The 14,247-nt window shown below is 35.0% G+C and overlaps 1 protein-coding gene across 1 annotated transcript in view; it reads left to right on the plus strand.

The window, feature by feature from the left end:
- Positions 1 to 14,247, plus strand: part of MYCBP2 (MYC binding protein 2) — a 197,842-nt gene that overhangs the window by 81,358 nt on the left and 102,237 nt on the right. Inside the window, exons 21-30 of the mRNA XM_074168975.1 lie at positions 2,907 to 3,024; positions 5,062 to 5,266; positions 5,621 to 5,774; positions 8,289 to 8,461; positions 9,586 to 9,711; positions 9,815 to 9,942; positions 11,713 to 11,804; positions 12,856 to 12,990; positions 13,073 to 13,156; positions 13,648 to 13,744. Coding sequence (XP_074025076.1) covers positions 2,907 to 3,024; positions 5,062 to 5,266; positions 5,621 to 5,774; positions 8,289 to 8,461; positions 9,586 to 9,711; positions 9,815 to 9,942; positions 11,713 to 11,804; positions 12,856 to 12,990; positions 13,073 to 13,156; positions 13,648 to 13,744 — 1,312 coding nt within the window. The remainder of the gene's footprint in view (positions 1 to 2,906; positions 3,025 to 5,061; positions 5,267 to 5,620; positions 5,775 to 8,288; positions 8,462 to 9,585; positions 9,712 to 9,814; positions 9,943 to 11,712; positions 11,805 to 12,855; positions 12,991 to 13,072; positions 13,157 to 13,647; positions 13,745 to 14,247) is intronic.

Here is a 14,247-nt window from a genome sequence, read left to right on the forward strand (position 1 = left end):
TATTCTATTTGAAGACAAAACATAGAGACTATATCCTATTAATATATCTGGGAAAAAAAAGATAGAAACCAAATGTGTTCCATCATCTCTGTTTGATAGGACCATGTTTCTAGGTGCATTGTCTGATTATGTTACTTCCAACGATGCAGTGCAGGTCTTATTTACGTCTTTTCACCAAACTTCCAGCTACCTCTAAAACCCAAAAATCTCCATTTTCTTTTTAACTCCATACTGACTGACTCTGCCTGGCATTGACAGAAGCTGTTACTGGTTTCCTTTTACCCACTGCACAGCAACAGCCCATGGTGAACCTGAACGGTCAGCACCACGGTCAGCTGCCCCGAGTGACTCCTACGGGACCTGGCAGCCAGCGGTTGGCTGGATAAGTACCATGGACAGCGATTGTTGGAACACTTAATGCAGGAGGAGTTTTCAAAGACCACGTCACCTTCCAGAAAAGCTTTACCCTTCAGCATGCAAGAGGGTTTCAGTGTGGACAGCCAAAATGTATTTGGACCTTCTGCAGGATCATGAGTTAGCTGATGTGTGTATATCTGCTCCTTTTTGTTCAGCAATCTCACATTTTCCCAAGGGATCTCAGGTTACTTTCTGTATAGTTGAGGTTGGTCTTTTGTGATTGACCTGTGTCAAGTTCCTGCGTCATATCCAGAAGCCAAATAATCTGTGAGTCTGACAATGTGTCCTTCAGCTGCCTCCCAGAAGAATACTACTTGCTTTTTCCCATTCAAATGGAGAAACCCTGGTTATCAAAACTTTGTCTGAAGAGTCTCTCAGACTATTAAGTGTCTATGATGAGCTTTTCTGTGTTGAGTTCCAGCGTGATTGGGAAATACTCAATAGTATCACAGGTTTTAAATTCCATTTACATCAGTCTAACTGACTTACTGTATTTTTCCAAATTTCTCCTCCTTTTATGAAATGAAAACTATTTTTCTATAATTTTACTTTCTTTTTTAGAGATGTCATTAAATGTCTTAAGCTTTTTCCTGTTCAGTTCTTTAATTGATACACTGTAGTTGGCCATTACAAAAGCTGGCTGATCTTAATAAAAGAGCTATTTAAGAGGATAACATATTACATATTTCTACATCAGTTGCTTGTCCAGTTTTGCTCAGCTGCAAGGGAATATCATACACAGCATTCAAATAACATTGATGATAGATTCGGTAGGCAAAACAGAAAGATAAATAGTTTTGGTGATAATAGCTTAGCTTTTATGCATCAAAGAGATCAAACGTTCAGTTTCTTTTTTTAACAAGCATAGGATTGATAATTCAGTCCCTGCAGCTATCATAATTTTGAGGGAGAGGAAAAAAAACTTTAATAAAAATATTTCCTTTTACCAGCAGTGCTTTTGGATTAGTTCCTAACTGTGTTTTTAGTTTCTGCTTCAGTGCCTTTTTGAGCTTTCTTAAAGTTAATGGGAGGCAAATGTAATGTTTCTTTTGTTTTTAAAATGTTTCATCATTGGTGCTGCTAAACTTCAATCTGTGTGTCTGTGTATAATCTTACTGATGTCCAAACCCATGTACCTACCTGGGTTCCCCCTCCTTCAGGTCATCAACATATCTTCATGCTACATTCCTCTCTTCCACATTGCCATATGTTCACATCTTCCCCTCTACCCTTTCCCTTTCCCTACTGAACACTCGATGCCTCTCCTTCCTCCTACTTTCTTGACTTCTGTTTTACCTGCAATTCAGCCAAAATCAGAACATGCAGATAACCCATCTTTTGGCACATCAGCTGCTAAACCATAGCTAGGAAACTGTGGGCTGACTCTTTTTTTTTTTTTTTTTTTTTTTAATTCCAGCATAAGACAACCTGTTCTTATTTTAGACTAACCTACTTTTGAAAGTGCATGTTTAAAATTAAGTTAAAATAGTGCTGCTGTTCTGCTGCTTCTCAGCAGTCAGCGTTTCACAACGTTGAGTTATTTGAGAATATCTTGTTCTTCAAATTCAGTCTTTCTAAGTTAACAATAAATTTTAAGTCTGGGAAGACACTCATTATGGCATTCAAAGTCTGGTACAGCTCACGTAGGTTCCTTTTCATTTCGTTGGGATTGAGCTAAAAATTCTAGTTTTAGTATGTCATACTTCTTTCTTTTTATCTTTTCTGCTATTTCTATTCTAAGTCATCACTTCAAGTTTTCTTTCTTTGCTTCTTCTTGATTGTCCTAGTAGGTTTTTTCTCTTCGTTTTTACTGGAATGGGAAATTTATTTTCTTATACCTGTCCATGTTTGGGAGGCACATCGATTAGACTTTTTCAGATCTTTCTGGAAAATAGTTTGGAGAGGTTTGTTCTTTCTTGAGTCTTGAGTTTGATGGAGAGCAGTTTTTTAATGACTTATTCTCCAGTAGAAAGCTGATGGAGGTGGGTAGACCTTCCTATAATTCTCTAGACAGTGATCTCAGGAGGGCCGTATCAATATTGCTTCTGGTAATTGTATTAGGGTAACAACCACATAAGGCTCTGATGGCTTCATAATGCGAACAGTTTTTTTAGGTTCTTAACCAGTTTTTTACTGCTACAGTTCCTTGCAATATTTTTGTATATGTATGTATATACAGGCATGTATTTATTGGTGTAAGTACAGTAATTATATATAAAACTATTTTTATTCTGTACTAATTTGAGTTTAACTGAAGAGAGGGTACTTCATCTGGTTTCCTGTGACAAGAGGGCATAAACTTAAATAACTGGTACAGTCTTTTGAACCTCTGTTCCTTTAATATGTAAGATGTTGCTTGACACTGATTCTGTGTAGCATGTGATCATAGAGAACATATTTCACAGTGATTGAAATCCTTACAGTACTAATGTATGTGTTAAATGTTGCATAAGCATGTATTGATACAAAATTACTTTATTTTGATATAGGGGATGTCCCACTTTGGTGCAAGCATTACCAGGTCCTAGTACACAAGTTACTGCTGGGAGCAACCATACAGCTATTCTCTTAATGGATGGCCAGGTTTTCACGTTTGGAAGTTTCTCAGTAAGGAAATAATAATAATTACTTATGGGAATAAGCTATTAATTAATGTATGGTTCAAAGGCCTTTCAAAACTGCTTATACTTGCTCTTACAGAACTGCTCATAACTTCTGCTTGTCTTTTGTGCCTGTTACCTTTAAAAATGTGGCCTCTAATATTGTTGTGGTTAGAAAAGCATGATGGTAGAAATTCTGGGTGGTTTTTATATTTTAGTGAAGGTGGTGGTTTAAAACTGGGTTATTTTACAAGATGCACCAGTTTGAGAAGACTCTTATTGTTGCAAGCCCGGTTGCAAATAAGTATCTCTTGCATATTCTATTATTTGTCTGTCTGCATTTGTTAGAAAAAATAAGTGTCCTGTTTTCTTTTATAGAAATGGCAATGAGTTGCAGAAGTTATGCTTAGAGTTGAGGAGATATTATTGTTCAGTATAACACAGCATAACTCTGGTACTCTTCTTTCATATCCACATGACATGTATTCTCCTATGTCTATGTGGAATCCATTCTTATATTCACTTAATAAGCACTTCAACATCGTTTAGTTCCCATTCATCCTGACTTTAGGCTTTTGTGCCTCCTTGTCCTCCCCTCCCACTGCAATCTATCCAGAGTCATCTGCTGTTCGTGCTTTCCCACTAATGTTCTTTTGGCAAAAGCTAAACTATAGGTATTGAGCTATTTTTGTATGCTTTAAAAATTATGTACTGCCAAACATAAGAGAAGAGAAATTGCACCTTTTGAAATCTGTCTTTTTACAAAAAAATATAAAAAAAGTTGAAGACTTGAAATTTTAGGAGTGGAAAAAAGTGTTTTGAATTAAGGATGCCACAAGATGGCTATTGGATTAGGTAACATTTTGTTGCTTTTCAGACTTTTAGTAAGAGCTTTGATGTCCCATGTTTTTGTCAAAAATGACTTGGACACATAAAAGTTTAAGCTTTGTTGACTTGCAGTGAAACTTAGCCACTGAGAAACCAAATTCACTCTCAGAAATAGGATTTTACAGCCTGTCTGTTGACTGAGAGTTTTTTCTTCTGAAAGAAAGAAAAAATAAATTTAGACTGTGTTTAGACCACCTGTTCTAAGCGTCTAGTTTTAATATTGTAATGCTTGAAAGTTTGTTGAAAGTTTCATAAAGTCAAGACAAGCTCAAAAGCAAGTGTATTTCTTGAAAATGTCTTAACTAAGTTTACATACAGTACAGTGTCAGGTAGAAAGAGAGATGAGTAACATGCTGGACAGAAGATACTTGCTGTACATGCAAGTTTCTTCTCCCTTACCATTCTAAATAAAAAGTTAGCTTGACTTCATTAGCCTGCAGTGAATCTCCTTTGCTTGAGTGAGATAGGTGGAGTCTGAACAGGTTTATTGCAGCAGTTCTTACTACATACTTAGGTACAGTATAAGAACTGTTGGTCCATCTCTCAGTAACTAGCTGTACATAGGAGATGAGGACCTAGATCTCCAGGTCAGGATGTTAATGAGCGTATGCAGAGGTGCTTGCTTAGACACTTTATGCTCTTTTTAGCTCGAATTTGATGTGCCACTTGATTTCTAGGTACTTTTAAGAGGTATTTGGTGTGTAAGACTTGCAGTTCATATTATTTCAGAATTGAGTGGAATGTAGACTGTCTGAATCTGAATGTACTTTTTTTTTTTTCTTCCTATCAACTCATTCCTTGTTTAGCACTGAAGTTATTCAGATCCTAGGTATTAAAGGAGAATAAAACTTTCATACTTAATCCTGAAGATGGAAAGGAGGGTTATCCATAGTGGAGACTTTGAGTTGCATTAAAAAAAAAAAAGTTCACTCAAAAATCTAACTGAATATGGAGGAGAATATCTGTCAGTAACTTGTTCCTTTTATTTAAAGATGTAATGCTTGACTTACATTAGCCATTGCTTTTTGAAGGTAGTTTTGTGGCAGGCTATCTCTTCCAAATTACTGATTTTGTATGCTGAAACTACTGAAGTAATTTGCTCATCTTTGAGACTTATTGTTACTGTTATTTACTAATTCTTGCATTCTCCCTATAGAAAGGTCAGCTTGGTAGACCAATTCTGGATATGCCCTACTGGAATGCAAAACCAGCACCTATGCCTAATATAGGCTCTAAATATGGACGCAAAGCAACATGGATTGGAGCGAGCGGAGACCAGACTTTTCTCCGGATCGACGAAGCTCTCATTAATTCTCACGTGCTTGCTACATCAGAGATATTTGCAAGCAGGCATATAATAGGCAAGACCTTTTCTATAATATTTTAAATACTTATAGAAGTATTGGAGAAAATAAGTTTCAATCATGCGAACAACAGAGGATCAACACGTCAAAAACATGAATAGAGGGAATTAAAGTATTTTTACTTTCTAGTTATACTGCACGTGGTGATCCTAGCTCCTTTAGAAATTAATTTTATCAAAAGCAAGAATGTAAAAGTCTAAGCTTTTCTTGCACTTAAATCTTACTACAGTTTATTTTTTGCTGTAGCAGCATATCTGTTCTTCCCTACTACATTAATGCTTCATGCATAAAAAATGCCACGTAATGAGTGGAGTCTTCATGTTTTTCTGGTCTTTTTGCTCTCTGATTTAGGTTTGGTACCAGCTTCAATATCAGAACCTCCTCCTTTTAAATGTCTTCTGATAAACAAAGTAGATGGCAGTTGCAAAACATTCAATGATTCTGAGCAGGAAGACCTTCAAGGTTCTGGTGTGTGTCTGGATCCTGTCTATGATGTTATTTGGAGGCAAGTGTGGATTATAGCTATTAAGGTCATAGTATAGAAATCTTTTTAAAATATTTTGGGAGGCTGGAGATTTGATTATGCTCATTTCCCTAGTAAAGAAAAAACAACTTTTAGTCTTCCATATATCTTTTTTCACGTTTTTTGGATGATTTGTTCAAGTAAGCCCAAAACAAACATCTTCTCTTGCCCAATTTTTTTTTTTTTTTTAATTCCTTTTCATTTTTGCATCATTCTCATTCCGGTCTCATGATGTTCAGGAGAGTCGAATCTATTCCACTTACTTACTCTTTTTCTTCTTCCCTTGTTTCCTCCATCTACTTAACACTTCACTGAATAATTTTCTTGCCACACCCAGCTTCCACAATCTTGTGTTTTAAATTTTCATCCTTCTCTCACATATTAGTGATTAAGGTTTAAATAGGAAAAGGGGTGGAGTAATAGTATTCTTTTCAGTTCTGACATTTTGGGAGGTCAAAATATGCCATTTAAGTAAGTGTTTTTAGACATTCAAATTATGATTGTATTTATTTCACAGTCTTCGGGGTGGTTGCTTTCAGTGGAGTCTTTGGGCAGGCGTAGATCATAAGCCCTTGTTCCAAAACAGAATAATAACATCCAATTCTTCTATAATGATGTTATAGAAAGCTATATATAGCTATATACATAAAGCTATGTTAGCCAGGATCTGGGAGAGAAATTTGAACTGTGTCTTGAGTGCAAGTGATGGATGATGTTTAAACTCTTTGAAGACTTAGGCAAAACGAGAATAACCACTCAGAGTAAAGCAGGGAACCAGCTAGTCTGAATTCATCTGGAAAAGACAGTATCTTGTAGGATCATATTGTTAAAAGATCATTATGTCCATAGGCTACTTGCATCCTACTTCGGATGTCTTCATCCAAAATGGAGACTCAAGAACTTAAAGCCACTTAGCAAACATGGATGCTTCAATTTTAGGCATGTTCCTTTATGACATCTGAAGTTCATGGGATGGTTGTACTTCTGCTTTATGCACATCCTCAGGATTTTTTGAATCTAATTAGCTGGGTATCAGTTCTTACTTAAATTATGGTGAGATTTGAAATAAGGAAGAGTAGCACCCACATCCCTTAAAGCTCTCAGTCATGATATTGTCAGCATGATTAAACACACTGAAAGACTCAATTTAAGCAAAATGCAGTTATCAATAGCCATGGGAAAGCAGCAAGTTTCAAGGGAGAAAAGGTGATGACACTCAACTTTAGCACACTAAAATGGTTATTCAGCTTGAGGAAGTTCAGAGTCACATGTTAAGGATATTATGGGTAAACATGGGTTGAGGTGTTTTATTGTCTTGCAAAATTTTGGGGACTTTAAATTTAGAGCTTAAATACTTTAACTGAAGAATGGATTCTTGGAGCCTGCACAAATTTATTTTAGTGTTGTATCCCATTCTTGCTTAATGGAAAATATTAAAACAGTCTAAAGCAGAGACATGTTAATGAATATGCCTATTAGTAGTGAAGTAGTTGGTATATTAATTACTATTCCTGGGCATTTTTACTCATGTCTATTTATATGAAGGTGGGGGAGTTTATCTGTACAGAGACAGCGTTCTTGAATACATAGATTTTAAAGATTAGAAAATCTATGAAGAATCATAGCTTTGTGATTTACTTTTTCAGGTAGTAGTGAAATTCAAAAGGTTAAACTAATTTTGTGTGTGTATAAACTCGCACATTGCTAACTCATTGAAATCCTGAATACATATTGTGTCCTATAATATTTTTAGTTAAAAGTATTTCTTTGTCTATTACTTAGACCATCTTAGCCCCATTTGGATTTTTAGAACAGTGTACCAAGGAAAAGTTACTTTTGTGCTTATTCAGAACGCTCCCATAGGTCTTCTGTTTCTTCCTTTTACATAGTGATATCAAAGACTTCATTTTTTTCATTTTCTTTTTCTCCATGTTAATCTGTAGTGTAGAAAGTCTTTGTATTCCCTTGTTTATGCTACCTTTTTCTATAATCCCTTAAAAACTCATAAGGTGATGCTATCCATTTAAAAAACACCAAACAAAATATGTTGGATTTCTCAAGATCTTTTTACTCTTATTTGAAGGTGAGTAACCCTTTTACTCTCACTTGGCATCTTTATCGTTTTCGAGCACATCTGCTATTATATCTAGTACTTTGCTAGTTACTTCATGCTTCTTAATAGATTATATTGTTTTAATATTTATTAGCTTTGAAAAGTGTCTTAACGTTTTCTGAAACTTGTAAACCTGTAATATGACTGTTTGACTTGAAGTACAATAAGAATGTTTTTGTGACTTTCCATTTGCTAGCGTATTAAGCTAGTAAAGTTTATATGTATTTGGTGTAATGATGTTCAGTTTTAAGAGTTTGTACTAGTAGATCTACATTTTACATAAAATAGCTTATAAAACGTAGTTATCAGTTAGATTTTTTTGTAATTTTTTGGTAGGTGAAAGGTTTATTATTTTTTTTTTACTCTGTTTTGTCTTCCTCTAGGTTTCGACCAAATGCTAGGGAACTGTGGAGTTACAATGCAGTAGTTGCAGATTCCAGACTTCCCTCAGCTCCAGACATGCAATCCCGGTGTAGTATTTTGAGTCCAGAACTTGCTCTACCAACAGGTTCCAAAGCTCTAACCACCAGATCTCACGCAGCTTTGCACATTCTAGGTATACATTTATAGTTGATGAGTCAGGAGCTTATATGAAATAAAGAAACATTACTTAATGTATAAATGAATTGTAATCTAACAGCTTTCTGACTTTTTTGAGTTAGAATTTTACTTTGTAGTCTTTTGTCGTTGCTCTTAATTAACACTTACGGTCTGGCTGATATGCATTAATTTTAATCAAAATAGTTACCTTCTACCATCTTAATGATGCTAGAGAATTTTAGAGTTCTTATGGAACCTGCTACTAGAGGACAACATAATAAAGTAAAAAGACCTTCCTAGATGATCTTTTTGGACAGTTTGCAGAATAAAATTAGTACTGTTAAGTTAACCTGGAGTTTCCAAAAGACAGGAAAAAAAAAGTGCTCTTAAATAAGCTATTTTTTTTTTAGAGTAAATGCAATATCTAAAATAAGAATTTAAGTCTTTGCAGTTTTGTAGAAAGGGGTGCTAGAAGTAATACGATTTTTCTTTTGTAGTCTAAAAAGCCTACCTAAACAAAAAATAATCCCACTGTGTTTGTGTATAAACTGGCCATATGCAACATACCCAATGCTTCAGAGCACAGCTTTGGAATTTATTTTGGCTCATTGCTCACTGATTGTGAGGAGTGATCAGTCCATTGTCCTGCTCCCTTCATTGTGTGTTAGAGATATTTTAACTTGAACAGTACTTTTTTGTGTCTGAGTCAGTAAGGCATGTTAGGTACTCGTGTATATGAAACAAAATACATTTTTGAAGGCTCTCAAATCTGCCCATAATTCAGTTGCTACTTCAACCATTTTTTGATAGTATGCTAAATGTGAAAAGGAAAAAAAAGAAAAGGGTGTTGCTGGCAATTTATTTACCATTGGAAAAGTTGCAAAGTTGATTTAATCACATTTCTTGGTCATTCTGGAAAATGAATAAATTAAATTAAATCGATCTTCAGTAGTGAACCCTGAGATTCTACAGCAGTGTCCCCTGACCTAATCAAAACTATAATGATACTTGGTAGCATACGTGTGGTTTAGGGTCAAAATAGGTTGCTTTGATCTTTTTAACTGGTATTCATTTCCATTTCACTGATTATAAGCAACAGTAAGAAATTTTGAGTTGTTTTTTGGTTTTGCTTTCTTTTAGGTTGTCTTGATACTTTGGCTGCTATGCAGGACTTAAAAATGGGTGTAGCAAATACAGAAGAGGAGACTCAAGCAGTAATGAAAGTTTATTCTAAAGAAGACTATAGTGTTGTTAACAGATTTGAAAGTATGTACACAGTAAAAATTTATAGCACAAGCTAATCAGGCTTGCGGAATGAAAGACTAAAATAGATTAACTGTATTTTTATTGTTTTTTTTTTTTCCTGCAGGTCATGGAGGAGGCTGGGGTTATTCAGCCCACTCAGTAGAAGCTATCCGTTTCTGTGCTGATACAGATATTTTGTTAGGTGGTCTTGGTCTTTTTGGAGGTAGGGGTGAATACACTGCTAAAATAAAGGTAAGTTATTTTGGTTTTGTTTTAAACAATATTAGAACTGTAAACTAGAACTAAAATCAGAACTGTAGGAATGTCACCTAAAACCATGATTAATTTTAGTTCTTGATGGATGAGTGGTTTACTGTATATTAAAAGCATTAGTAATAGAACTAAAAGACAACTTCTCAGTAAGAAGTAATGAACCTTATGCAGGTAAGGAGGGTGGAGTAGAGATCTGAGAATTACTATTCTTAATTGTCAACAATTGACCCATTCTTACCTTCACAAACGTTATGCCGTCTTACAGGCATCTCAAGCAGATATGGTAGTGGGTCGAATGGTTCTGTGATCTATTTACACAAAGCTCAGAGGTCCACCTGCAATAAATTGGTCTTTTTGAGCTTCAAGTTAGAGTCACATCCTATGTCAGGATACATGAGGGGCTGTTTCTCAAAAACTGAGAGTGCTTGTCAGTAGCTGGAATTACTTAGGTGCCAGCTAAGTCCCTGCCACTTCTTTCTCAGACGGCTCTCTGGACAGCTTCTCAGCTGGGATTCTTCAACTGAAAGTGAATGGCACCAAGCATACTTAACTCTGCTTTGTGCCAAACGTAAGGATGATTAGGGCTGGAGAAATTTAAGTAAATAAATGAACCTGGCTTTGGATAGAAAAGCTCACATAAACACACAGTGTGATAACAGAGCTCCAATGTCTGATAAGTAGCTTCTGTTCCTGCATTTAATAAGGATTTCAGTCAGAAACTCCCAGAAAGACTTTGTAAACGAAGGACCTAATATCTGTCTGAGGTTTATATTAGATGTGTATATTTGGAATATGTTATTGTTTTTATTTGTCATTTAGTGGGTTATTGAGTTTTCTTTTACTTTTTTCAGATTACTAGGTATTAAGGTTTGTTTCAGGGAAATGGAGGGCATTATGCTCGGCAGTAACATTTGCATAAGACGAGAAGAGATCCAAAATAAGTACTTGTGCTTTATTCTAGCTTAACACAATGACTGAGAATTGCAAATGATTAAGGAAAGCCAAGAAACATAAAAAAAAAAAAAACACACCAAAAAAACCAACATGGCTAACATTTAAATATTAAAGGCAGTAACCATATGAAAGTACTCTAGTATTATTTTTTCAATTTGTTTCTGGTTGTCTAGGATTAGCATATAGCCAAGATAAGATTTGCCAGTCCTACCACAGATAAACGGTGTATTAACTAGGTATTTGCAAGAGCAGTCATAGCCATGTATCATGGTCCTCTTCCAAAATCATCAAGCTGTAGGAGTGATTTTTTGACTGAGTAAGAAACCCAAGTTCTTGAAAAAGATACCATCTTTCGTCCTACTCACCAACTGTTAGGGCACTATTGACTACCTCTGCTGAAGCAGTCAAGCTGTCCCTTTCCAGAGGAGTTGAGTGTATCTTCCGTGGATGTCAACCTATGACTGAAAGCCTGTGCTTTCGCCCAACTTTGCCTTTTTTAGATGCTCTGCATCTGACTTGCCTGCAAGATTTAGGGAGTTTCTCTACTTTAAAATATATCTGGCCATAAAGCTGGGAGATCAGTGTCAATTGCTATTTTTTAACAATTAATGATATTACCAAATCCTGACTTCCAGATGGGAATTTGCCTGTCAGTGATAGTAACTCATAATTACTTTTGGGAAGAGAAAAGAATAGTAGTAGATGTTTTCCAGAATGCCAGGCATGAAAAAGTGGTAGTATGAGGTTTGTAACACCTAAAATGTATTTTTACCTTTTTTTTTCTTACTCCACCAGTTGTTTGAATTGGGTCCAGATGGGGGAGACCATGAGACTGATGGAGACCTTCTTGCTGAAACAGATGTCTTAGCGTATGATTGTGCTGCTAGGTAAGATGTTTTCCTTGCCTACTTCTATCTACTTCTTGATCTTTGTTTTTACTTTATTCATACACATTTTAAAATCACTTTAAATACAAACAGAGATGATCTACATCATTAGGAGTTTGTAGAAAGTGATGTAAAACGTGCCCAACACACTTTGTTTGAGTGTAAAGTAGTAAAAAACCAAATACCTCACCAAGCCATTATGGTACTAAATTAAAAGAATGAAAAATCATCTCACACTTGCTCTTGTATAAATGAAAGTCAAATCCCATATTCCTGTCTTGAGAAGACAAGACAAAATGTTGCAGCAGCTCTTTTCAATAGTTCTATCAAAGGGATGCTGTCAGGCACAAATGGGCATTTGCATTGAACAACTCCAGCATTAAACTTGCTGCAATATGAAATTATCATAACCAAAAGAAGGGTTATTGTGCTTCAGCTCATTAGAATACAAGAAGTTATTGCTTGAAAGATTTTGTGCGTATGGATAGGGTTAACCATATTTTAGCTGCTTTTTCGTTCCCTGTTATGAAATAATTCAACATTCAAATAATCCATGACTAATTTTTATAGGTTTAGTTCTTAGGTATCAATACTCCTAAATATATATTTCCTAAATATTCATGTGTAATTTCTAAGAATTTATGAATAAGCTCGTCATTTACAAAAAAAAATCTGAAATTTAATTGGAAGAACATAATAAATACTTTATAATTAATGCTTGCAGTATTATATATGAAGTGTAATTGGGTTTGTGTGTGTTAATTTAACTTAATTTCTCCTTACTCTATTTGGCATTTGATATCTGATTGCTTCAAAATGCAAGGTGAAGATGGACTTAGGCATTTGTAGGTCCTTCTGAATTGGTATTTTTTTTAATTACTACAATATTTTTCAATGAAATATTTTAAAAGTTTGACTACATATGGATACTTGAGATTAATAACTTAATTCCATTAATTTTCAGTTTTCTTTTATAAGCAGGGTGTAATTTGTTAAAGAATAATCTAAAAACTAATTCACGTATCTCCTTTTAAATATTTACTTCTCCCAGAGAAAAGTACGCAATGATGTTTGATGAACCGGTACTTCTACAAGCTGGCTGGTGGTATGTAGCCTGGGCAAGAGTGTCAGGACCTAGCAGTGATTGTGGATCTCATGGACAGGCCTCTATTACTACAGATGATGGGTACATTTTTTGTCAATATTTTTTAATGCAAAAGAAGAAGTCTAATATTACTTGAATAATGATTGGATTATTTCTCTTTCAGTGTTGTATTTCAGTTTAAAAGTTCCAAGAAATCAAATAATGGTACAGATGTTAACGCGGGGCAGATCCCGCAGTTACTATACAGGTAATACTTCGACCTCTATTTATAACGATTTATTTACATGTTTTTTAAACAGAAGCCCTGTTAAAGTAAGAATACGTTCCATGAAATTATTGTTGTATTAAGCTAAGGAAATCAGCATCTGAAAATTTTAGGGAAAACTTAGTGTGTTTGAGAAGTAATAAATCCGTTATACCAACGTTTATTTCTTTGCAATTTTTCTCGCAGTCATTCTTCATTTGTTATGTTCTGAGAACTTCATTTAGTTTTGTAGAACCTCATGTTTTCACCTAACATCCTTGAATTTTTTGCTAGTTGGGAAGTATTCCATTTATTAGGCCTCAGTTTAGGAGCAGTATAATATCAAACAGATGATTTTAATGAAAACAAACAACAAATTGTGCTTTACAGTAAGTTACCATAAATTTATTATTCCCATGATAAATGTTATGTAACTATGTTTTAACATAGTAAAAAGTGCAGTTTTCAAGTCAGTTCCTAAATTGTTCTTCTAGGTTGCCAACAAGTGATGGCAGTGCATCCAAAGGAAAGCAGCAAACCAGTGAACCTGTGCATATTTTAAAGAGATCTTTTGCCAGAACTGTCTCAGTGGTGAGTATTATCAAGAATCTTCTCTGTTTTCTGCAAGTTCATTCGTACTTATAAAACTGAAAGAGGTACATGTGGAAATAACTAATGATTTTTTTTCTGCCTACTTTATCAAGCAGAAGTTAGGTACACTGATACATAGAACATGGGTTGTTTTTTTTTTTAACTTTTTCTGTGGATTTCAGATGGAAGCTTAAGTACAAGCTAAGCTTGGTATTGACCTGAGCATGAGAGTCTAGAAATGTGTTTTTTACAAAGTTGAGTTTTGGGGGGTTTTGGGGGGTTGTGGGGTTGAGTTCATATTTATTAGTTGCATTCAATATACAAGCCTTACTCCTTGCCAAGAAATTAATATTAGCAGGTTTTTTAGAGTTTTAAGGGAGCGTTACTATATGCTATCTTCCATGCCTTTTAAACTACTGTCATAAATGAGTCATTGGTGAGATTCATCTTCCTCTTGGATACATTCCAATATACATTGAGGATCAGATGCATTTAATTGAACT

Source organism: Numenius arquata, chromosome 1 (genome assembly GCF_964106895.1).
Source record: "Numenius arquata chromosome 1, bNumArq3.hap1.1, whole genome shotgun sequence".
Classification (NCBI taxonomy): domain Eukaryota; kingdom Metazoa; phylum Chordata; class Aves; order Charadriiformes; family Scolopacidae; genus Numenius; species Numenius arquata.